This window comes from Denticeps clupeoides, chromosome 9, assembly GCF_900700375.1.
Source record: "Denticeps clupeoides chromosome 9, fDenClu1.1, whole genome shotgun sequence".
In the NCBI taxonomy this organism is placed as follows: Eukaryota; Metazoa; Chordata; class Actinopteri; order Clupeiformes; family Denticipitidae; genus Denticeps; species Denticeps clupeoides.
In genome coordinates, this window is record NC_041715.1 from 7,922,510 (window position 1) to 7,945,916 (window position 23,407).

The 23,407-nt window shown below is 40.7% G+C and overlaps 1 protein-coding gene across 5 annotated transcripts in view; it reads right to left on the reverse strand.

Moving 5' to 3' along the window:
• Positions 1–997: 997 nt before the first annotated feature.
• dachd (dachshund d) overlaps positions 998–23,407 on the reverse strand; it is a 100,745-nt gene continuing 78,335 nt past the window's right edge. For 2 of the 5 annotated variants that reach the window (XM_028991519.1, XM_028991517.1), the window contains 5 exons: positions 11,902–12,047; positions 10,590–10,737; positions 9,535–9,678; positions 8,468–8,536; positions 998–3,234 (listed from right to left, as the gene is read on the reverse strand). In XM_028991519.1, the coding sequence (XP_028847352.1) occupies positions 3,197–3,234; positions 8,468–8,536; positions 9,535–9,678; positions 10,590–10,737; positions 11,902–12,047 (545 nt within the window). In that variant the 3' untranslated portion in view covers positions 998–3,196. Of the gene's footprint in view, positions 3,235–8,467; positions 8,537–9,492; positions 9,679–10,589; positions 10,738–11,901; positions 12,048–23,407 lie in introns of all 5 variants that reach the window. The other 3 variants (XM_028991518.1, XM_028991515.1, XM_028991516.1) reach the window with 2 other exon arrangements.

The window sequence follows — 23,407 nt, forward strand, 5'->3', positions numbered from 1 at the left end:
AGTTCAGTTTTAGCCAGTGTTCACTTTTTTCTGTGTTGTCCCTGACCTCCTTGGAAAGCTCTTTGGTCTTGGCCATGATGCAGAGTTTGGAATCTGGACAGATTGATTACCTCTATGGACAAGTGTCTACAGGTAACAAGTTGAGAAGCCATTGGAATTATAGACTGATCGTTTCCCTGGCAAACGTACAAAACCAGCAATGATGATCAAATAATCATTTCCCCCACTGTAGATGGTAGATATGTGCTTTTTTCCCATAATGCATCTTGCTTCTCCTTGCTTCTTGCAGTGGTGGCCTAGCGGTTAAGGAAGCGGCCCCATATTCAGAAGGTTGCCAGATCGAATCCCGATCCGCCAAGGTGCCACTGAGGTGCCACTGAGAAAAGCACCGTCCCCACACACTGCTCCCCGGGCACCTGTCATGGTTGCCCACTGATCACTAAGGGTGATGGGTTAAATGCAGAGGACAAATTTCACTGTGTGCACCATGTGCTGTGCTGCGGTGTATCACAAGTGACAATCACTTCACTTTTTACCCATGCAGAAGCACCAGTTTCACCTGTGGGCGAGTTTAATGTTGTGGCAGACAGCTGCAGACGGCTCTTATACACATATCTCTGTAACCCTGAGCAGGTAGGTCAGACTTCACCACTTTATGGATTCAATTTCATAAAATGAAATCTGGTGTATCCTGTATGTGTCTACTAAAAGCTGCATTATTAACCCGCCTTTGAAAAAAGCCGCTGAATGATGCTGTAGCTGGTGTGTAATGGAAAAAGATAAATCTACAGAATATGGATGTAAAGTTATTTTTACATTTGCATCTGACTTCTTGGCTACTCTATTTCCAAATAGTTGGAACTAAATTAATATCTATCTGAATTGGTTTCTATCTTTTTGGTTGTTGGATGAATTGGCACTAGAAAAGAAACCATCTTAAAAAAAAATCAAAGAAGATGAAAAATGTAACTTTACTGAGACTCAGGGAAATATCATACACAGTAACACATAAAATAATTTATTCACGTTTAAAAGAGCTATGTCTGATCCTCATAAGCTGTACATATCTTTTTATTATGGAGTAACACTATGGAATATAAAACAGACATCCATTCATGCAAATGCACTCACTCACACACACACATTCCACTTTCACTCACAAAAATCCAATGAAAAAAAGAACACTTATAAAAACAAGACATTCTTATCTGAATACTCATACATTTCTGTTACTGCAATACAAAGTGAGGAGAAACGATATGCTCTTAAATCTGGCTACAGTGTATACCTGCATGGAATAATGTTATAGAACATCTAGAGAGTCAAACTAAAAGCAAGTCCTCTTTCAATTTGAGTTAAAATTGCAACATATAGTTGACACAGTAAAAACAAAAAAAAAAACACTTCAGTTGTCCGAAGATTGGAACAACATAACAACAAAAGTAAGAAAATCATGTTTAACAAGATAACAATAAAAAACGCTGCCTCATAAATTTAACAAGACTGAGAAATGTATGGGAAAGTTTTCAACAAGGTTCTGTACAAGTGCTTTTAAATCTATAATATAATTTGATTTGATATTTTTTGTTGTTTTTGTATTATTTTATAAATCACATTTTACCACCAATACAAGTTTTAAGTGTATACAATTACTGTATTCTGACACAGCAGCCAAATAAACTCACACACCGGTGGACGTACTGCCATTCGGTCTCGACCATTTGCATATGACAGTGAGGCAAACCAGGTAAATGCTAGATGAAGCTCTTCGGAAGCAGTTAATTAGGTTCTTGAACATTAACTGTGGCTCTGTTCTTATGCTAGGAGAAAATGTGTTCCGTGTGGCTGACACAAGAAGTTCTCAAAAAAAACAAAAAAACAGGATTTGACCAAGGGGCACAATACAATCTGTGCCCCCCGATTATTTAACAATGCTTCTCTTACACTGGAGACATAAGGAAGGTGGGTGGTGATTTACTGAGACCACGTTTTTTTTTAAAAGCGAAGGATCACTGGAGCTCGGCTTGCTTCGTCTGTAGCAAAAAAAACATACAAGATTTAAGAGCTCTGGTGGTCAACACTGAACTGGAGCCAGAGGCTGGGGTGTGGAGCGAGGAGAAACTGAGATGTTTAGCAATTTTGGTACAAGAACGGAAGAGGTGAGTTATTTTACTAGAATGATAAAAAGACATATTTTGTGTTGATTTGGGGCTTATAGAACGGAATTACCTTCTGTCAATGTCAATTGCAGTATTTAAATTAAACAATTTGTTCATTCCATACAGTGATGTAAGATTTGGTGATGCTTGTATCTTGTTTTTATTTCAGCACAGTAATGAATTTATTAGATATCATAATTTCTGGACACACAAGTACATGCCTGCATGCTTCCTCACCAAAAAAAAATGGCAGCTATCTGAAAATAACGATGGCTCAGAAATGAAGAAAAAACAAAAACAGAACAAAGATAATCTATAAATGTAATTAAAATGGTTGGTATTGTTTCCCTAATACAGCTACTGCATACACAATACCATATTTTAATGTTATATACACATACCATAATGAGCAAGTTAACTATCTTTGATTCTTGTATATACAACAATGGTAAAAATTAAATTTGATTGTATTCTTCTAATTTAGAAAAAACATTTAAAATCAAATATTCGTTTTTTCCTCCATTGATCAGCATATATCGAAATTCACATTTTCAGAGGCTTTACCCCACACTAAGATATTTTGTCATCATGGCAAATAACAATGACAGTTAAGAATGTCTCAAAATACAAAAAAAAAAAAAAAAATGCCTCTGAAACAGATTTCCTTCAAAGCTTTCTCGCTGGTTTAAATACAGTATAAAAATCTTCAGTGCTGTGAATGTGTTGGAAAGATAATCACCAGGGTACCATATGGTACAGTAATTTTTTTCTGTGCTCAATTTTTTTTATACTCTTTTTTTGCCTTCCAAACCACTAACCCATACCATACAACTTCGTTTTATTCGCTGTGTGATGTTGGTATCGGTGTAAAAAAAAGATCGAGTCCTACTTTCTACGCTCGGACTCAACCCTTCGTTCGACTCCGGGACAGACGCTTCCTCTGCGTTTCTGTGAGGTGTTTGACCTGTTTTCTGTAATTAAATCAGATGGCGAGGCGCTCTTGACAGGTACGTCTCCAGTCCTCTTTACATGTCGAGTCAGTACATCACTGTGGTTTTCAAAAAAAGTCTTCCATCTGCAAATGAAAATGAGAAAAAAACATGTTAGGAGAATTTTTCTTTTTTTATTTTTAAACTGTGATCAGGATGAAAATATTTTTCCTACACAAGGTTGTAAATAGTCCATTGCTACTTACACTAAAGTGTTAATTTCATATGTTCCTACTTACATTGTAGGACAGATTACACTGTGTGGAGTAAATATTACCTACACCAGGGTGTAAATAATGTTCATTGCTACATACTCCAGGTCACATTGCCTCTTACATTGGAAGGCAAATGCTCTTTTTTTACCGGTGGGCATCTTTCTCTGCATGCTTTACCAGGGTTTCCTCCAGTGCACACTGACCCAAACCTGTTACAACCTGGGTAATAATTAACAATGCAGTAATATAGTAATAATTAACCAGTCTACACCATACTACTATCACCAAGATACAATTAATATAAAGCGCTACCTAAGACCAGGGTGTAAATAGCATACATTGTATACATTGTTTTTAATATGAGTGTGCGCCAGCAATTAACATGGATGAACTCTCAACCTCTACGCCAGTCACAACACACTGTCTATGTTTTTGCTATGTAAAAAATATTCTGTAAGTTGAGTGGGGGGTGTAGGAGTACTCAGATACAATTCATTTCCTCTGTCACAGAGCTGGAGAAAGTGTGATGACTCAATGCACCGGCAATGCTTAATGTTCAACAAAAAAGGCAAATGGTGACAGCAACCTCACGACGGTGTGACATGCTTGTGCGAACATAATATTGTACTTGATTGCACAGCATTTTATTGAAAAAAAAAAAAAAGAACAGGCAATTCTCCTCTGATGCGATCTTCCGACACATGCAATCTAACGAGCTTCGTCCGTTTCCAAAGAACACTCATCCACGGGCTCGCGTGAGCAGGCAGACGGTCTCCGTCGCTGAGCTGGGAAAAGCATCTGTTAGGCACGGCTCAGGAGCTTGTTTGACGTTTATTAGCCTTAGATTTCCTCGGCGAGGGGAACGCCGCATTACTGCCTTTATGCAGCGCGTCCTCCCTTTGGCAGCGCAACCCTAAATCCGTTCTAAAGGAGAAAAAGTGCGAACTGAAAAGACATCAAATGGGCTGACTGCTTGAGGAGGTAATATGCTACTCTCGGTTAGAGATGACACGATTGGCGCTTCAGGAAAGAGGCATCGGAACGAGGGATCAAACGTGCGGAGAGGGATGCATCAAGGTTCCAGCCTGGTGAGGATAAACTTGGACGGGGCGCCTTGAAGTCAATTTGGAATCATTACTGTCCCATTCAGTGCCAATAAAGCCACTAATTGGGATAACACGGGTCAGCGTCTGTGAATTCCCATCATTAATTGATTCAGGGCCACTCAGATTTTCAGTACATCATAATCCGTAAACATATTGATACTTGCACACTGGGAAACCCTGTGACCCCTTGGCAAGTAACAAAGGCTTGTAGAAGAGCACAAACATGCCAGAAATCCCCCCCAAAATCACCAAAAAGCTACTGACAAGGCTATATTGAATTAAAAGGCATGACTAGCAAGTAATATTCCAAACATCTTATATAGATCCAACATTCATGCTCAAATAAGCAATAACATAATGAGACAGATTGTGATAATACCCCAGTGTACACTTAACTATTAATTTATGGCCTTTTACAACTGGCTTCTACAATCATGTTGTGTAATAGTCTTAGATCCAAATAGTCTTAGGTCTGCTTGTCATTGTGACTAAATGGATGAGACATTATGCAATATTGAAATTCTTAGGAATCTTAGGAATCAGAATGCAAGGCTCAAATCAGTTTTTACATCTAATGCTAATAGCAGCAACAGCATCTAAAGTAACTAAGAAATATTAATCAGAAAGTGTATTATGGAATATTTTCTTCCCATCGTCCGCCTTCACTCTTCAACTTCAAAGGAGTCCAGGTCAGGGTTATTAATCGATATAAGTGCCCCCACAGCAGTCCAGGAATGGCTTTGAAATATAATGGCTGAAATATTCCAGAGTCACGTCTGATTATGTGGATATGTGACTGAAGAGCGCTCCTGCCAATGAGCAGGTGGAGTGGGAGGAGAAAGTTGGGGTCACGCGACGTACGCACACGTAATGCCATGATTAGCCAGTGACGCGTTTCTCCTCAGCTTTAGGTGCGAACAACATTTTTCCCATCGTCATAAATCAATTAGTTAGCACAGTGATCTTTGGAGGATATGAATTTGTCTACACAGTTATAATATCGTACAGAGAAGCTGATCTTATATTCAGTAATTAGTTCATTAATCTCCAGTCAAATGGGGTGTAGCTGAACTGTAATACATTAAAACACAAGCAGAAAGACGGAAAAGCAAATTTTGACGGAGAAAAATCTGGACGTCTGCCATCATTAAAATATGTTAAAACTTTAGCATTTTTTATATTCAATTCAAGATGAAAAGTTCATTAAAGAGGATAAATATTTCATTAGATGCTAAATAAAACAAAGGGAATTTTTGGCTTCTCTCAGCATAAAATTCCTTTGAAAGATTAATTAATACATGTAAATTATGCAAATTATGCCCATGCAAATATTTTATGAAGACAATTAAGGGAACCATTAATTACTGCCTCTTTTTTTTTTTGCTTCAGTGACATTCATTCATTTAATTTTAATTTCACTTTAACTGTTTTGATGTTTAATCTCACAACAAAGAACTTTATCTCCCCCTTCGCAGGGTCACGTAAAACTTGTGGAACACATCAAGTGGCAAGCGGCGAGAATTAGGAGAGACACCGGCAAGATCTTTACGCACGGCGCCGCCAGGAACTACAGGCGCGACACTCTTCCCAACAGCACAAGGGGCAAGGAAAACACTGGAGCTCATTCTTGGATTGGATTCAAAACGCTGGGAAAGCAATTAATAAACACAGACTGTGTTAATATAGCAGAATTACAGAGTGTGACAAAAGACAAATAGAAATAATTAGTTCCCTGAAATTCCACTCTCATTAATACAGCCATGAGTTGGAAATTATGGTGCACGTTACTGGGGCTTCCTTTTTTTTCGTTTTTTTTCCCTGTGATAGGGTTTGGTTTATATATTTATTTATCTATTTTTGCTTGTGCAATTCATCAACATCATCTTCATTGCCATTTGAGAGTCATTATGCAGAGCCGGCTGCAGAAAACAAGCTCCTGACAAATGCTGGATTAACAGAACCCTGTTCCTCTGGCTTCTTCACCACGTCCTTTATTAAAAAAATATATAAAAAGAATAAAGACTGACAGTACAAATGCTTAAAAAAGCCTCAGTTCTTTCCCCATAATGCATTACAGTTGCGTTTCTGCTCTGATTAAGACAAGAACAAATGTGTGATAACTCCAACAAACGCTGATGCAATAGCATGAAGAAATTGTGAATACACTTTTTATGCATATGAGAAACAAATGGTGTAATGTCAGGAACCCTCTTTAAACTTTTCCAAATACAGCATTCTCTTTGTTCTTCAATTCTTTTCTTTAATTAGAGCAGATAAAATTATAAATTTGGTGTGAAATGTGATATATAAATGTACCTTATCCTGCAGTGGCTATATCTTTACCCTAATGCACAGAATATGATAACTATTATGAACTGGAATGGGGGGAGTCTTCACCAGCACACACTCATATAATTTAATTAAGTCAAAATCACTGTTGGTCTTACATCAAATTTGCCCCCTGTATTCTCTCTTCACAAAAAATACCCTTTAAGTAGGCTAATCAAACTGGGCTATAAGCCTTTTACTCGTCTCTGACTATTAGTGCACCATTCTCTGCATTTCATAGCAATTTCCATGGGCCATTTTCAAAGGAAAATTGAGACCATGGCCGATGATAAGACTAGTGTTCTCAAGATGCTGCTGGGTACAATTAAACAGGGAAATTAGAATAATAAAAATAATGTAAAAAAATGAATTCAGCTCGTTCAAGGTGTTCAGCAAGGGTGCAGTAGCAGAGGAGTGCCACACAAGAGAAGCGTTGTGTGTGTTTTAGGTTTTTCTTTGATTTATGGGTCTTCGGGGGATCTGTTTAAACCAACATCTACAGCAGGACATCAGACAGTCAAAAGAGACACTCACAGTATATATGTTTCCTTAATGGTAATGATAACAAATCCAAATGATTGAGCATATTCATTCAAAATGGCCATATCTAGCCAAATCTAAAATAGCATTGATTGATGCTAAGAAACATTCTGTTGATACTATTTGTCTGTGCCCTTAGCAACAAGATATTCATAATGATGCCTAATTTGTGAATAAATGATTAGTGAATAAAAGTTCTACAAACTCAATAATAGACTTAATGTCAAACATTTCAACCCTGGTGTGTTGAATCAATGCAGTTAACATACCTCAGGTATTCCTCATTAAACAGGACAGTCATTTTGTAAGGTTTTTGCTCCACGTGGTGAATGCTAACTTTGACTAACTTGATCGTGTATAATATATTAGCATTACAATAAGACACCTTATGAAAGACACAGTGGGCACTGGTTTCAAAGTGTCTCCACACTATGTGTGTGGCTTGTACACTAGTGTAAGATCAAAGGCATCCTCAGGATTTACAGAAATAAATTGATAAAACATGGAAGAACCACTTGGTAGTTGTCTTACATCTTCAAGAAGAGAAACTAACTATCCTTTTTGATGCGGTGTAAATATTTCTGTGAGCCAGAGCACAATATTCTATGATGTTTTTGTATTTAACGCAGGAGGAGGCAAATAATCGACAGCTATCACGCTACACCCTTATTATGGAGGACGTAAACTTCAAGTCTTGATGTGCCTCACATGCGCAAATATCATTAAGGATTGTCTTTAGACTAACAAACAAGCAGCAGTTTTAAATAAGTGCCTAGTACATCGCTGTTGGATTTTTGGATATTAAAAAAGAAAATGCTATCTGGCTAGCAACTTCTAGCTTGCAGACGGCCCTTACTTGATGTGTGAGGATACAGATGATTGGGGAATTTGTGAACGTTAGTGAAGCATGCATTGGACCATCAGTTTAAATGCAGTCGTAAGGTTCAGAGACCCAAGCTTTGTTGTACTATATATTGTGCAGTTGACAGGGCGCCATCTTGACCTTGGGACTGATCTGCGAGAACTGTGGCCCAGATGGCCACGAGCGCGGCTGAGTATCGGGCCGCTCTTTAACAGCAGCTCATATGCACCAGCAGCCGAGAGATTTATAGCCTCCTCAAAACATGTACCTTGTATTGTCCTCTCAGCATCTGTTCTGCCAGTGCTGCGGTCAGTCTCCATCTCCTGGGTCAGTGAGTCTGTGAAAATTGAAGGATAATGACGATTGAACAGCAGTTGTCTCGCAAGTTGTAAACAGAAAAGCTCATTTTTGACATATGAGACAGTATTATGCGATTCCTGTATCTATTCCGAGTGCCAAAAACCCACTAGGTCTGTGACCAAGGATTCACCCCACGTATGGGCTTTAAATTTATGTTCCTGGCTGAATTTCCTACTTTTGGCCAGACGTAGCAAATGTGGCGTGCAAACACACCAGCGCGCATGATACTTTTCTGATAGCAAGCGCAACCTTCTGACAGCACAACCTTTTCATGCTGCATAAATCCTGGACTCAATTTAAACCTGCTGGGATCCCCGCACGTCTAGCAAACAGATGCAGAGTAAATGCAAACGGGTGTCTCAAACACATGTCAAAACTCAGATGCCTCCTGAAATCCTGACAGCTCACTCACACGCCACTATACCTGTTTCAGGGAAACACGGAGCTGGAGCGAGTGTTGCATTTGGAAAGTCTGAGTCTCAACATACGTTGGACAACCATATAAACAAACATTACACTGCTGCCATTACACTGCCGCCAGAGATGTATGCAAAAATCTATGAACAGGCGCATATGCATTTGATAGGAGGTGGCAGGCCTCTGTGTGTGTATGTATTCTTATGGGGACACAGATAGCACACCTTGCTGTGTGGGGACATTTCTTTAAATCTTTAAGTCTAACCAAAAAAGCAAAATAACGCACTTTCCATTGTTAAAGTTGAAGGTATGGCTGGATATGTTTTGGCTGTACCCATTTGTGGTACTTATGTGCTTAAAATTTTACATTTGGGGCAAACCACAAAATACTTGCAGATGGTGCAAAAAGTATGTTACCGCGTAATAAATGATTTACGTAATCATGAAAAAAGGGGGTATCTGGGCAATATAAAATGTCTTGCATATTTGATTTCTTATGACAAATGCGGTCCTCACCAAGATATGAATACTGAAACAGTGTGTGTAATAGTGCCCCACCGTTGAGGGACCGTAGGTTTTCTGAGGGGGAGGTCTGTTTAAGCGTCTGCTCGGCCTGCTCCCGACGCTTGGCTTCATACTCCAGAGCTTCCTGCAATTTCCTCTTAGCCTTCTTCTCCTTCTTTAACCGCTTCTGGATTATTGCTGAAGACAAAAATATTTGTTAAGAGTTTCAACAGAAATTATATGCTCAGTCTTTTTCTAATATAAACGGTCAAAAAAAAATTACAGCACGGTGGAGCAAAATCCTCAGTACTCCTTCAATAAAAAAAAGCTTTGCGTCATTACCAAAAATAATTGAGTCGAAGATAACCTAGATTAACCCAGGTTAAAATGCCAATGAGACAGGGTTTAGCGAACTTATTTTTTTCCCCAGTCATGAACAGCACGCTGAATATTAAGTGGGAGAAGGCTGCAGGGGTTTAAACAAAATGAGTGCATTTAGAGGGACACTTTTGTGGAATTGGCTTATTAAATTCTATTTGATTAATTATGTGCACTGGATGCATAGAACATGAGGGGATTAAGTTATATTTTGTGACACGTTTGTTTATAGCAGGCATAAATCATTCATACTAATATCATAATATGTACTTGTAATTATGAGTATTAACTCTGTAATAGAGAACTGCTGACTGTATCTGCGGGAGTGCCGCGGCACTTTTCCTTATTAAAGCAAATGAATCTTTTATCTTTGAAAACACACACGTTTGCTCGGCGTAACTACATTCATATGGCATTAAGTGCCATTGCATGCATAATCAATTGCTGTTTGTAAATTGACCCTCTTCTCAGTATGTCTGCTAAGATATGGTTTTATACGCTTGTTCATTCATGCCCTGCTCGGAGAAACACATACAAGCGTTTAAGTGGATGTTGGTGTGTGTGTGTGTGTGTGTTTCTCTTTGTGTGGTTTATGCCATGTTAATGTATGAAGGGTTGTGCTTGTGGTTCTCTATGTTTCATCTGTTCTCGTTGTTTCTCAGTGAGCTGTTCTCCCAGGCTTTGGTATATGTGTATGTTTGTGAGAATGTGTGGTTCTGTGTGTGTGTTACCTCTGTTTTTCTGCTCTACTGCGAGCTGTTTCTCCAGGGTCTCTCTCAGCTCCCTCTCCCTGAAAAGCTCCATCTTCAACTCCGTCTTCTCAAGCTGCACCTGCTTCTCCTGAGCGCGGGCGTTGTCTATGGCAACCTTCAGCAGGCCCTTAACATACACACATTCACATTCATTTGTATTCCTGGTTTAATTCCATATTATGTTTCTTTTGTTTTGGTTCTGAACTAGGACATCTAGATTTAAATACTCCATTAATCAATAAAGGATAATGTATAACTTTAAATCACTAAAATGAAATGAAAATGGCCCACTGATTCCTTCTAAGCCACACATGAATATACATAAAATATCTAAATATGAAAATAACAACTACATTTAAAGATAGATTTAAACTCCAGTTTGCAAGAGAGGGTTGTGTATGGAAATATGCATCTAGGGGAATCATTCTCATAAATAAAACATACAAAATGGGCTTTTCTCTAGATAATGTTCTAAGAGGGAGATTAGCATACTTACGATGCAAACTTTACTGTGACCATTTCAAAACAATTATTCCCTATACACACGCAATTAAATCAAATGCAATGGGCTATATCATACTAATTGTTCCTTCTTATGACCCCAATTTAGGCTAAGTTGCTTCATCTCAATTTTCTGCTTGGATACGTTTTGTTGATTTGTACATGAGCGTTCACTCAAAAATATTCTGAGACGGAGATTAGATATGACGAACTAAACTTTGCAGGCTCAAAGGAGTGTGTGCTAATTAACAACGGGGGCCAGTAGGATCATCTCGACTCTGATGTCCGTAACACAAGAGCAATGAGCAGGACTCTCTGAGTCCCTGTACTGTACTCACATCATTAGTCTTAGAAGCTATGGTAATCAAGTGCATTTATCTTTCTGACTGGGCACATTTGCAGTAAAACAACAATATAGTCCGCCTGGCCACGCTCACTGATGAACATACTGCTACTGCGTGTCGCCGCCATGCTGAGCTTTCTGCTTGTCTGCTCCCGTCCACATCCATACATGCAGTCAAATGCCGCTGTATTCCATGGAGGGCGCTTAAACATTCCGGCAACGGTTAGTCATATCTGTAATGTCCGATAAAGGAAATCTGATTCCGCCCGCAGCGGTAACAATTCCTGGAAGGTTCAATACTGACAGCCATATGGAACACATACGTTATCTGCGGGCGTTCATTATTCTGGGGCATCTGTAACTGCGAGTCGCTGGGGAATAAGTTGCACGTCTGCCGCCATGACACTGTGTGCGCAGAGCGGCAGGACCGGAGAGCATTGTGCTTACCTGTATGTTAGTCAGCAGTGTCTCTATTGAAGACAGGCCATCGGGGAACAGGAAGGGAGCAGGAAATCCTGGGGGCAAGGCCTGCCCGGCGAATGACAACCTCTCGTAGCTATCTCTCGCTGTTGGCGTGCACATGGGAGTGTCTTCTAGACCAAACAAAAAAGGCAAGAAAAGAGAGAAGCTCCGCTGATTCCAGTACAGTAGCACACGTAATAAATGACATAGCCAACCACATGGTGCAACTGTTAATAGCATTCTGTTCAGTTAGCATCTGAAGGCCTATTGTTTGTGCAAAATTACATTAGCATTGTACGCTACAGTGGCCAATCGGGCGGGAATGATTGATATCCCATTCTTCTTTTGTCAGAGCAATGCTTATTATTGATGCTACTGTATTTGAAGCTTTTAGCAACACCCCCAGTAGCCTCATTCGTATGAAAAGCCATCGCTGGGCATCAGAGACCTGCTTTTTACCTCTTTTATTGTTTTGCTTTGCTTTTTTTTATTTTTAACCAGTGGTCATTTGTTAACGATATTGTCCTGGGCACAGAGATGTGAGAAGTTGTGCCCCACCCATTCCATATGGCATGTTTGTTCTCAGATATGAAGAAGCACACTCAAGCAGACGCATATGGCAGGCCTAGATTAGCGAGGGCCCTGGCTCCTCAACAAAGGCCATATGGCACTGGGTGCGGAAGCCTCATTTACCATGTTTCAACACTACAACCTCTCCCCTGGCACCCAGGCCAGGCCATTCTGGGCAAATGGATTTAATCTCCAGAAAGGTTTGCCTCTAAAAAAACTCTGGGGGGAATGAAGGGCTCTCATTCGCAGCAATGTCTGAGATGCATGTGCTGCAGAAGCCAGTTTCGGAGCGCAACGGGTAAAGCAAAGTGCCCGCAAACACTGTGCAAATCAGCAGCTATGACCAACACTCATGTAACGACCTTTATCTTCCAGAGAGATGACGAAAAAATGAATACGCTTCATTAAGCTAGATCATACATTTGCAGTTGTTTCCTGCCTTGTGCTGTGACTGGCTGTGAGGCAGTTTTGTCTGTTCAAACAATATTCTGACGCATTTACTGCTTACCTGACTAAACGATGTTGCATGTCAACAACAATGACGGAACTGTTTTTCGCTGTGGAAGCTGGAGGTCATTTTTTGCTGTCAAAGCAACAGCCATTTATTAATACTATTTATCATCATTCAATAGTAGTTCATTCCAAATGCACATTAAGACTGGCTGAGAGGGATTCCAGGACAACTGGCATTCGACCTCACTGCTTAGCAACCAACAGCTATTTAACATGTATTACTCTCACTCACTCAGTATCCATAACCGCGGAATCCAGATCTTCTGGAGCCCATCCTGGGACACTGGGCGTGTCGCAGGGACTTGAACAGAGCAGGGAACCACAGGCACACACACACACTCATACTTATAGGCACTTTAGTGTCAACAATTCACATAATGGACGTGCATTTGATTGGCAGGAAGAAACTGGAGAACCCAGCAGAAACACTGTGAGAGCATGAAAACTCCACACAGACAAACTCACAAACTTGGAAGTGTGTGGGCACAATGCTAACCACTTTGCCACAGTGTGACCCTTTTAACATGCATTAACCATTCATAAATATTTATACTCATGTATTCCCAGGTATGTTTGTGGTGATGAACAGCTCGAAACACAATTATGCCCTATTAAATACTATAACAATAACACCTAGGAAATGTTGAAATTCTACAAATAATAGTGAAGACCGCAATAGAAAAAATGGGCATTTTATTTTTTGCTAGAAATGAGTTTTTTAAATATATTTTTTAGTTTTTATTTTCTCTGTTGTAGTAGAGTGATCTCACATATAGCATTAACCCTTCTCGGTTTATGTCAGTAATAGCATTAACAGCACAGCTCTGCAAACATTATTCCAGATGCCACTGGAGTCCAGAGATCCGCCAGTCGTGCCACAGAGGCCCGACCCCTGTCTGAGTGTGCTCACTGGGGCCTGTCAGCCTCCTGATGACATCATCTACCATTCTTCTCTGCCACGGGGCCATCTGCCTCCCAGGACGTCATAATGAACATCCCCCCTGCCTGACAGCACCTTAGTGCCCTCATTCCCTACCTGCCATTCACCTACCTGCCAAAGTTCACGTAACATAAACCACAAATGGAGACTTTTTAAACAGCCAGTTACATCGCTGTGTAGTTCCAGACGTGGATCTGTGCAATATCCAAAAATCCCAGCTATGGCTACATGTTTCCATGACCTTCTTAATCCTGTACAAACACAGCGAGGCGGTACGAGACCCTCAACTTCTATCAATATTCACTAATGCCAGCCAGGCCGTGCTAACAGCTGCTGCTGTATTAATTAGTTTAAAGTATTTATTTCATCCATCTCCAGAGCAGATTGGGCATAATACAACAGAGATTATTCAGAGTGTCTGCAAATGCCCCGAAAACGGCGAGTCCGCCGAAAAACTAAATATTAGCAAGCGTTGTTAGGGGCTTCGCAATATCTGTATTTTCCAGGAAGAGAGGAACGCTGTGGCTCCTGCCAAAGACCCCGACTTCACATCCACTTCAATCCACTTGGCTAATTAAAATGGATGGATGGCTAATGGACAAACATTTGCATGTGATTTCATTTTGCACATAAAAAGGTCTGCGGTTGTAGTCGTTTTTTTGTTTTTTTTGGGGGGGTGGGGGGCTGGGTTGTGGTGTGTCGTGATTTATTTGGTTTGTATATGTAGTGGTGAGTGAGCAAGCCAACAAGACGAAATAATGGAGACAGCCCTCACTAGATCAAAATAAAATGGTGAATATCTGGCGTAAATGGCACCGTATTCCCCTGGTCTATTGAAGCAGTAACAAGATCAGGGCCTAAAAATCTCTGCCGTTGGCCACTTTTGCGACGATTCCGTGCAGACCCCCCCTCCACCACGCAACACAGTAGAAGACAGGGCGAGTCGGTACATGATGAACAACAAGGCGATACGGTTGTCAGAGAGATGTAATTGATTTGCAGGCATTTTTGTCCCATACTTCTTGTCAGCATTAATCATAAATCACCGGTTTAACCCACTTTGGGCACAGCGGGGTCTCGCGGCAGCGCCGCATAGAATCGCAGGGAAATTTCTGACCGCTTTGCTACGGGAAAACAATCCGTCATGCAACGGAAGAGGCGATGGTCGGCATTACCGGCCCTCAATCGAGCCGCTACAGAAACGTCTTCATCTCCATCAAAGAACCATTCCCTCACAGTTAGTCTCCATTAAGGGCCCAGCCGTTTTTGTGTAGATTGTCTAGCTCCGGGTATCGACGTTGGCAAATGTTGGGATGTTTACCTCTCGCCATCGTCCCAGAATCACTTGCCTCGACTTAATTACGGCGCCAGGCGCCTTGGTGATGGAAACACTGGCGGAGAGAGGGGAGAGCGCGCCAGGTGATATTTCTCCACCAAGGCTGCCGACAGCAGATGTGACAGCCCCCTCGCCGCCACACTCCACGGTGAAATACTTACAAAATCCTTTCAGGTCACCCGTGTCACAAATAACATTTCATGCACAACTGTTTCGCTGGATAATAGGAGCCACAAATAAAAATGGGACGCTGTAAATACAATGCATTCTGAATGAAATGCCATAATTTAAAGTAAGGCCTCGCCCACCACCCCCACTCCTCCATGGCTGCTGAGGGAGTCCTTGACAGTGTGGTAGTGGTGATAAATCACCTTTCCAGTTAATTTTCTCATGCGTTGTGCTGCTAAAACATGGGTTTAGGAATTGACTTGACAAACTATGGATGTTGTAAAAAATAATAAAGAAGCGGGTTTATCTCCAATTTAAGCCTTATTAGATTTGTAGTGCGAGTTGCCCTACCACATCCCAGTGCAAACGAAAAAGGACAAACGCATATGATAACTGTAGATACCAAATGAGACAAACCCTCTCGAAATTATTATGGAATCTCTGATTGAAAGTCATAACAAGCGGAGTACCGGCTTAAGTGTGGCAAATCAGGAATAAACCTTGGGAAATTTGGAAAACGTTTGCCCAATAAAGGGTTTTAATTGACCTTGGGAACTGAAAATCTGCCATATGTTTGGAGTTGCGCTGTTTGAATTGAACTCCCAGAGGGGCTTTCAGCTGATTCCTCACGCGGAGGCGGTGAGCCGGAGGTACCTACTGCACTCCCGTCATGTACAGAGACCAAGGAAGAAAGAGAGAGAGAGAGCTACATTTGGCCGGCCAGTCCCCGTGATATATTGACAGGTGAAGTCTGTGTCCTTGCAAACTCGTGTTCCTCCCAGCAGGAGAATTGAATGCTTAAACCTGGAGGATGTCAGTTTACCCCACAGCCGGGCGAGCCGATGCTCTCAACAGATAATTACATTTTATTTGACCTGCCACTGTGGCTGAAAAAGTTGCCTCCTTCTGAGGGAATGGCTACGACCTTTCATCCTGGTAAATGGAGACAATATTACGTTACACGCCACTAATACTAAAAAAAGACGGGCCAGCAGCAGCAGTGTGGGGGGCAGCGTGGTGCATACAGCGCAATCAGCTTTTAAAGACACCTATATGCTTTTAGTGTTCACACCGCCGGGCTTTATATATGATATAACGCTATGTTTTAATGGTGCTATAAATTTGGGTAGCAGCTAATATCATCAGTGTGAGTGGAAAAGGATGCAAAAATGAACAAAAGTGTGCTGCAGGGTAGATTCCTTGATTTTCCATGAAGCAGCCTTTTCTTAATACCTGGCAAAAAGGAGGACAGGCTTGATAAGATGCTAATACCAGTGATCAGCTTGTGATCAAGGTTCACAAATAGCACTGTCTAAACTGCCTTAAATGCATTTTTATGAATGCTGTTCAACAAACAGGAAACAGGGGAGAGGGTCAGCGGGATTCTTTTCCATCAGATTTCCTAGTAACTCAAAGAGCTCAGTGGCCAAGAAATCATCACCGCGGCTCTTCTGAATAAGTATTAATGAACTGAATTAAATTACACCATGAACAGGGCATGCCAATAAGACTAGTAGAACACAAAAGAAAAACAAGATGATGGACATGAGGTTTACGGGTACTGTGTTATTTTTAGACTCACATGTCCACACAGAGCATCCTCACAAGTCCTTATAGTCCTCACAAACTGCCCTCATAAGTCCTTACATTCCTCACAAGGCATCCTCTCAGGTCTTCCGGTTTCACACACAACAATTGGTTATTATTTGTAATAAAACTTGCTTATATACATACATACTGTGTGTGTCATTGTTACTCACTGTGGATAGTTGTAATGTGATGTAATATGACAGGAGCTGTACACCAAAGAAAACTGAGTTACTGATTTCTCACAGATCCACCATTATTATACAGCACACCATCTTAGAAGTAATACCAGTAATAAATACAAAAAAGACATATCGCACAGATGGGGCTGGACAATACACATATCCCAGGGAGAGAACACATTTCCAGGATTCCTTTAGCATGAGCAGCACATACACACACACACACACACACACACCTGCTACGCATCTGGACAAGGTGAATAAAGACACAACTATCGGTGCTCAGCGCGAGGTGCAATAATAAAAAAAGGAACGGCCAGTGCACTTTCTCCGAGTAATGAGCTCTTTACTGGGGTGCGCGAAATGAGCCGCTGGCCCGTGCACGCATCGAGACAAAGTCAAGTGCCTGAGTAGTTCTGGCCTGGATTAACAGGTAACATTTGGCTCGGAGAGCCTTATATCAGAAGGAAAAAGCTGCTTTTTTCCCTCTTTTTTTCCACCCTCTCCTCTTTTCACCCCCCCCTCCCTTCCCTAATGTTCCCTACACTTAGAGATTAAATCGCTTGCTGCACAAACCCATTTGAAAGAGGAGTGAAGGAGAGGGGATAATAAGGCCAGTCACTGGGCCGTGTTTCCTAAACGCTCTCCAAAACATTACTGTGCACAGGCATAAAATTAGCGCCGGGACCTTAAAATGCTGACATTTAGCATGACTTTTTGGAAAGTGACACCCTCATATTTTCTTGTAGGATATCATTAAATTTCGACTGCCCTATGGCACAGCCTTTCCATTAATAACCAATTCAGTGTGCCACTCCACTCTCCCTTTGAAATAATGAGCCCTTTGCTTTGCCTTAATAAATTGAAACATATTCTCAAGGCCACGGGAAGATAGCTGCACAGATGGGCAGGCCGAGGGAGGAAAATATTCATAAATCCTTAACTGTCGGAGAACTTCAGGGACAAAACAAAGCGGCCGCCGTGCACAAAACGGATGTGCTTTTCAACAATCCACTGGAACGGAAGGAGGGTTTAAGGGTTTGTGTTCATTTAGACAACCGTCAGATGACTAGCCACTGGTCAAAGGCAAGCAGCAAACAAGGCATACCACGTTAAAATATTCATATATAACAAATTTGCCTCCTTCTATCAAAATGTGGTGCAATTCTAACACTTGTTTACAGAATATTTAACCTACAACCATCCTATGTTCAAAAAATTTGATTTACCTATCTAGTGCATTTCAAAAATGGGAATATTGAGGCCACAGCCACAGCTTCAGCCACAGCTAAATGATGATGCATTTCAGAAGATGGATTTCATGACCTAGCAGTCAAATCACAAATCTAGTCAATGCAGGATATGTGAAGGTTTTCTTCTTTGAATTAATTATTATTAAAAAAAAGTACTTTATTCATGGAATCAGCACCACAGTTTTATGGATATTGCATTTTTAATAATGGATGATTGTTGTTGTTTTCATTTCATTTATCTTTATTTTCTTAAAGGAGTTCTTATACAGTTGAACTCAGTTGAGGTCACTGTAGGAGGTCACAGCAGCGTTTGTGAATTCTGCTGAGGCGAACGTGTTGCTGTTAGGCCAGCTTGCACCTACTGTCAGTAGAACATACCCCAGTAAATGCCCTGCGAGCAACTGAATTCAGAAGAATTACAACTGATATTCACAGCTTTTTATAGGCTCTCATAAATTATGCACCAAAACACTCAAAAGGGGCCAGAGAAGATTGCTTGCTGTTGCTATTTTTCTCCTCTTGCCAATTGAAGAAACAGAACGTGAAACGGTGACGCATATCCGAGAGGAAGATATCTTGTCTCTTTTATGCGCCCTGTGTCATATTTATTGCATAAAGGTCAGAGTGTTCATTTGTTCAAAGTCAGCATTTTCCTCTCCCGCCTGTGTAATAAATGCAAAGGGGATGTCATTATCGGACCACTGAGGATTAAAGGCTTGACTGCCTGTGATGGCTGCATAAAAAAAAGACCTCCACCTTTTGTTTCTCGGATGGCACACCTTGAAACAGAAGTATAAAAGCAGGCCATTGTAAAACAGTGATGGGCAGTGCTTGGTAAACAGGTCATCCTTTGAGGGAGGCATGGGGGCCTGTCAGGCTTACTTGCTTTTTAAAAGGTAAGGGGATTGAGTGACCACAGAGCTCCAACTAACAACACTTAAAAAGCAAATGATTTTTGGTGGCACTATGGTGGTGACCAAGTTTAATTATTTGAAATCCCATGTGTGTCCCAAATGCACAAAGGAATTACAGTTTCAACCCGTCCACTCACGATGGTGCAAGTTCATACTGAGCCTACAGCAACCTAAATGCAAAGAGTGTTAAAATGACTTATTTTTCAGTTGAACTCAGTTGAGGTCAAGAGTCACACCCGGATAAAAACCCTTCTTATCCAGCCTAGGCCACATTTACACTCCTACCTACAAAGGCTGCGATCCAGGGTCTTTGCCACTAGGGGCAGCTTCAAAGACCTCAAACTTAAAGTTATATTTTAAATATGTGTTTCCCAAGCAATGTTACACATCTTTGTGCTGATCTCTTTATGAGCCTCTTTGTGGACTGTAAGATCGATAATTATGGCCTGTATGGCCTGATACACACAGGGGCAGTGGTGGTCTAGTGGTTAAGGAAGCGGCCCTGTACTCAGAAGGTTGCTGGTTCGAATCCCGAGCCGGCAAGGTGCCACTGAGGTGCCACTGAGCAAAGCACCGTCCCCACACACTGCTCCCCGGCCGCCTGTCATGGCTGCCCACTGCTCACTCAGGGTGATGGGTTAAATGCAGAGGACAAATTTCACTGTGTGCACTGTGTGCTGTGCTGCTGTGTATCACATGTGACAATCACTTCACTTCACTTCACACTGCAGAGGTAGAAAATGGAGGAAAAATTGGTCCTGGCCATATTTGGATACAAAAAAAAACTTGGAATTCCCAAAGTATTAATGGAGCTAGGGTGACACTGAGAGGGGAATTCAAACTCTCTGGAGTTTAGCATTACAATGCTTTTGGAAAACCCAACCTAGATCTGCGAATACATGGGGTAGACCTGGTTAGGAACACAGTTTGTTAATGAAGACAGAATTGAATACTGCAACAATCTACTGTATTCATTTTGAACATTTAGTTTTCTTGTGCTACTACGATAATTGCAAATACCTGCCAATATCAGCACACAAAATAAATCACAAAACCATGAGCCCCACTGTAGACGGGTAGAAATATTAATGTCATTGTACAGCGCCACCAAACCCTACAGGGAAATGAGGATGTTGTTCTGTCGACTCTGGCACTAATCCAGGCTCTATGTACTGAGCGGCTTTTAGAAGGAGATGAAAGACAAAAAAAAAAAGCAAGGGAAGAAGAAAATGGAAATGTAAACTTCAAAAAAAGAAGAAGAAGAAGAGCCCAGGAGCCCCGTCTGACTCCTTAGCGCGGCTGAAAATGGATGCAAATCCATTTGCGACTGGTTCACAGCTATAAAAATACTTAAGGGTTTTTAAACGGGGGGTGATGTGTTTAACGTGTGGAAATCTGTTTTGATAACATTATTCATAACACTGGCTTTGAGCTGCTTGAATTAATAACAATCCATTTGCAGACAGAAGAAAGCTGGCATGGTATTTCCAGTTAAAGAGATTAATTTTTAAACACCTAATTGACAGGCCAGGGTTAGGCAGGATAAGCAACAGCCCCGGCCCGGCTGCGGCAAAGTCAAGGTGACTGGAATACTTAGGAAGCCTTTCAAACACGCGAGCGAAGCCATGAGAGAGCAGAGAATTAGTCTTCCAGAGCTTTTCACTCCACCCCCTATTCTTTTTTATTAGGAATGATTTACCTCCCAGTGAAAGGATATAAAAGCCCAAGTATCTGCGTAATTACAGAAGAGTTCAAAATTTAAAGGTCTGACTCTCGGGGTCCTGCAAGTCTGCTGATTGATAATGGAACAACATCACACACAGCAACACAGAATATTGTGTTGTTATACAATAGAGCTTTGAATGACTAATAATTAGTACTGATCATCGAAAGTTTAACTCAAATCAATTTGTCTAGCAAAACACTGGAAGGGTAAATAATTAACTGTGTAGTTAAATATCACTATTAAGACATGTCAATACAAAATCTCCCAATCAGTCTAAAGTACTATATGTACAAGTTCTGGGAATTGGCACCGACCTCACCATATGATACATTTTACAGAGGTTATGATTTTATATTATTCATCATAATTTACTTGTCTATTATCATAGACACATATAATATGTCTTAATAATATAGTATAAGAGGTTAATATAATAAACTCAGTGTATTTTATATCTATAATAGTTTCAAGACATCTGCAACAACAAAGATATAAAAAATATTCAAATTAAGAAATATTTTGGCTTAAGGACTGTCAGATTGGCTAACTTTAAAATGCATAAATGTAACATATATTGATACTCATAATGTATTATAAAATATTAGTGCATCTCTGCTATGAATAAAGTGATCTGTTTTCAAAAAATTAATAAGTCAAACCCAAATTCAATAAAAAAAAGTAAAAATGTACACTTTTTAACCCCAAGTACTGACTAAAGGAATATACTCCTTACACGATATTTCATAGGCAATACTCTAGCAATCTGAGATACTGAGATGCTGGATTTCCAAACCATAATGAATCATAACCATCAATAAAAAAAAAAAAACATCAACATATTTCACTTCACCTTGTTTGGTACTAGTGTATTTATACAATTATTTATACCAGGCAAGATGGTGATGTGTTTTGCTTCACTCTGTGACACTTCCTTACATCTGCACTTTAGCAGAGTAAACATTACGCATGGAGGCAAACAGCACAGGATCGCGGTACGTTGGTGACGGTTGCGTAATTGCTGTTTACCAGTGAACATAAGATTATACAAACAAGCGCGCTGTATAACTATGCACGCAACGGTTGTGTTGTTCTGATACGAAACACAAAGCCCCCTGAATACAAAGTCGGGGTCAGCCTTATCTGACTGCCACAGTGTTATTTTGAATCACAAATTACTAGGGAAGGAGGGGGAAAAATAAATAATTATGACGCTAATTATTACATTTCTTCTGTCCAAGGGCACGCAGGTAAAGCTATTCTCAGCACTGCATGTACCGGCGAGGGCAGATGTTCAGATATGTGTTTCAAATTGGAGTAAAACAAATAATAATAATGTAATTCATATTTTAGCTAATTATCCCGACAGCTTAATTGGTGCATTTTAATGAGGGCACACTGATAAAAAAAAAAAAGAAGCATTAATGAAAAACATACCAACGCCGACTCTGCCCACCTTCCAGTCTCCAGCAGTATTATTTTGACGCAGAAACATCACAGCTACACTTTGGCCTAAAGTCGTACAGTGGCGAAGGATGCCAACGCAGATGCTTCTGTGGAGCTTTTGTTCCTTTTTCAAAGGCGGGGTAACATGAAACAGCCGCCGCCACCGCGTTCAGTGATGGACAGCGAGATTTCACCTTCGCCAGTGAATGATAATACATTATTAAATTTGCTTCCCTGCGTGCAGGATCCACTCAGCTGACCACAGCACATTTAACTCTCTATCGAAGCCTTACATCTTGGCAGGGGAAAGCATTCTGTCACTTTTGAGGCATTTCAAAGATTAAAAAGGACCCTGTCTCTTTTCAGCATTCCTAAAAGCGCCCACTCTCTTTTTTATTTATTTATTTTTTTGTGTGAAATGTGATTAGTAGTCGGCAGTGTCATGCAGTGGAACGTTCATGAGAGAGAACAAATATCCAAATTAACTCTCCACCACCACCCCCACTTCTCTGCTGAACCTCCCCGCCCCATCCTGGAGGGACTGCTATCCTTGCATCATCAGCACTATTTGTTACACGGCTCTAAAATTTGATTGATCCTATATTGAATTTTTTATTTTTTTTTTTCCTTGCACCCCTTTCTTTTCAACGGGACGTACTGACAAGTTGTTTGATCATAAACCATTATTGTCTGCCAAGTCACATGTAGGCTCCTTGTGGCTAATGATCCTGCCTTTTGTCTTAGAGAAAGTCAGGGAGTCAGCACAAGCGGCAGTCCATTTTACTTCTGAAGCAAGAATGCCAAGGACACTAAAAAGGCAAGAGGGAAACATGCCCTGAATAAAAGTGGGCAGGGTGTG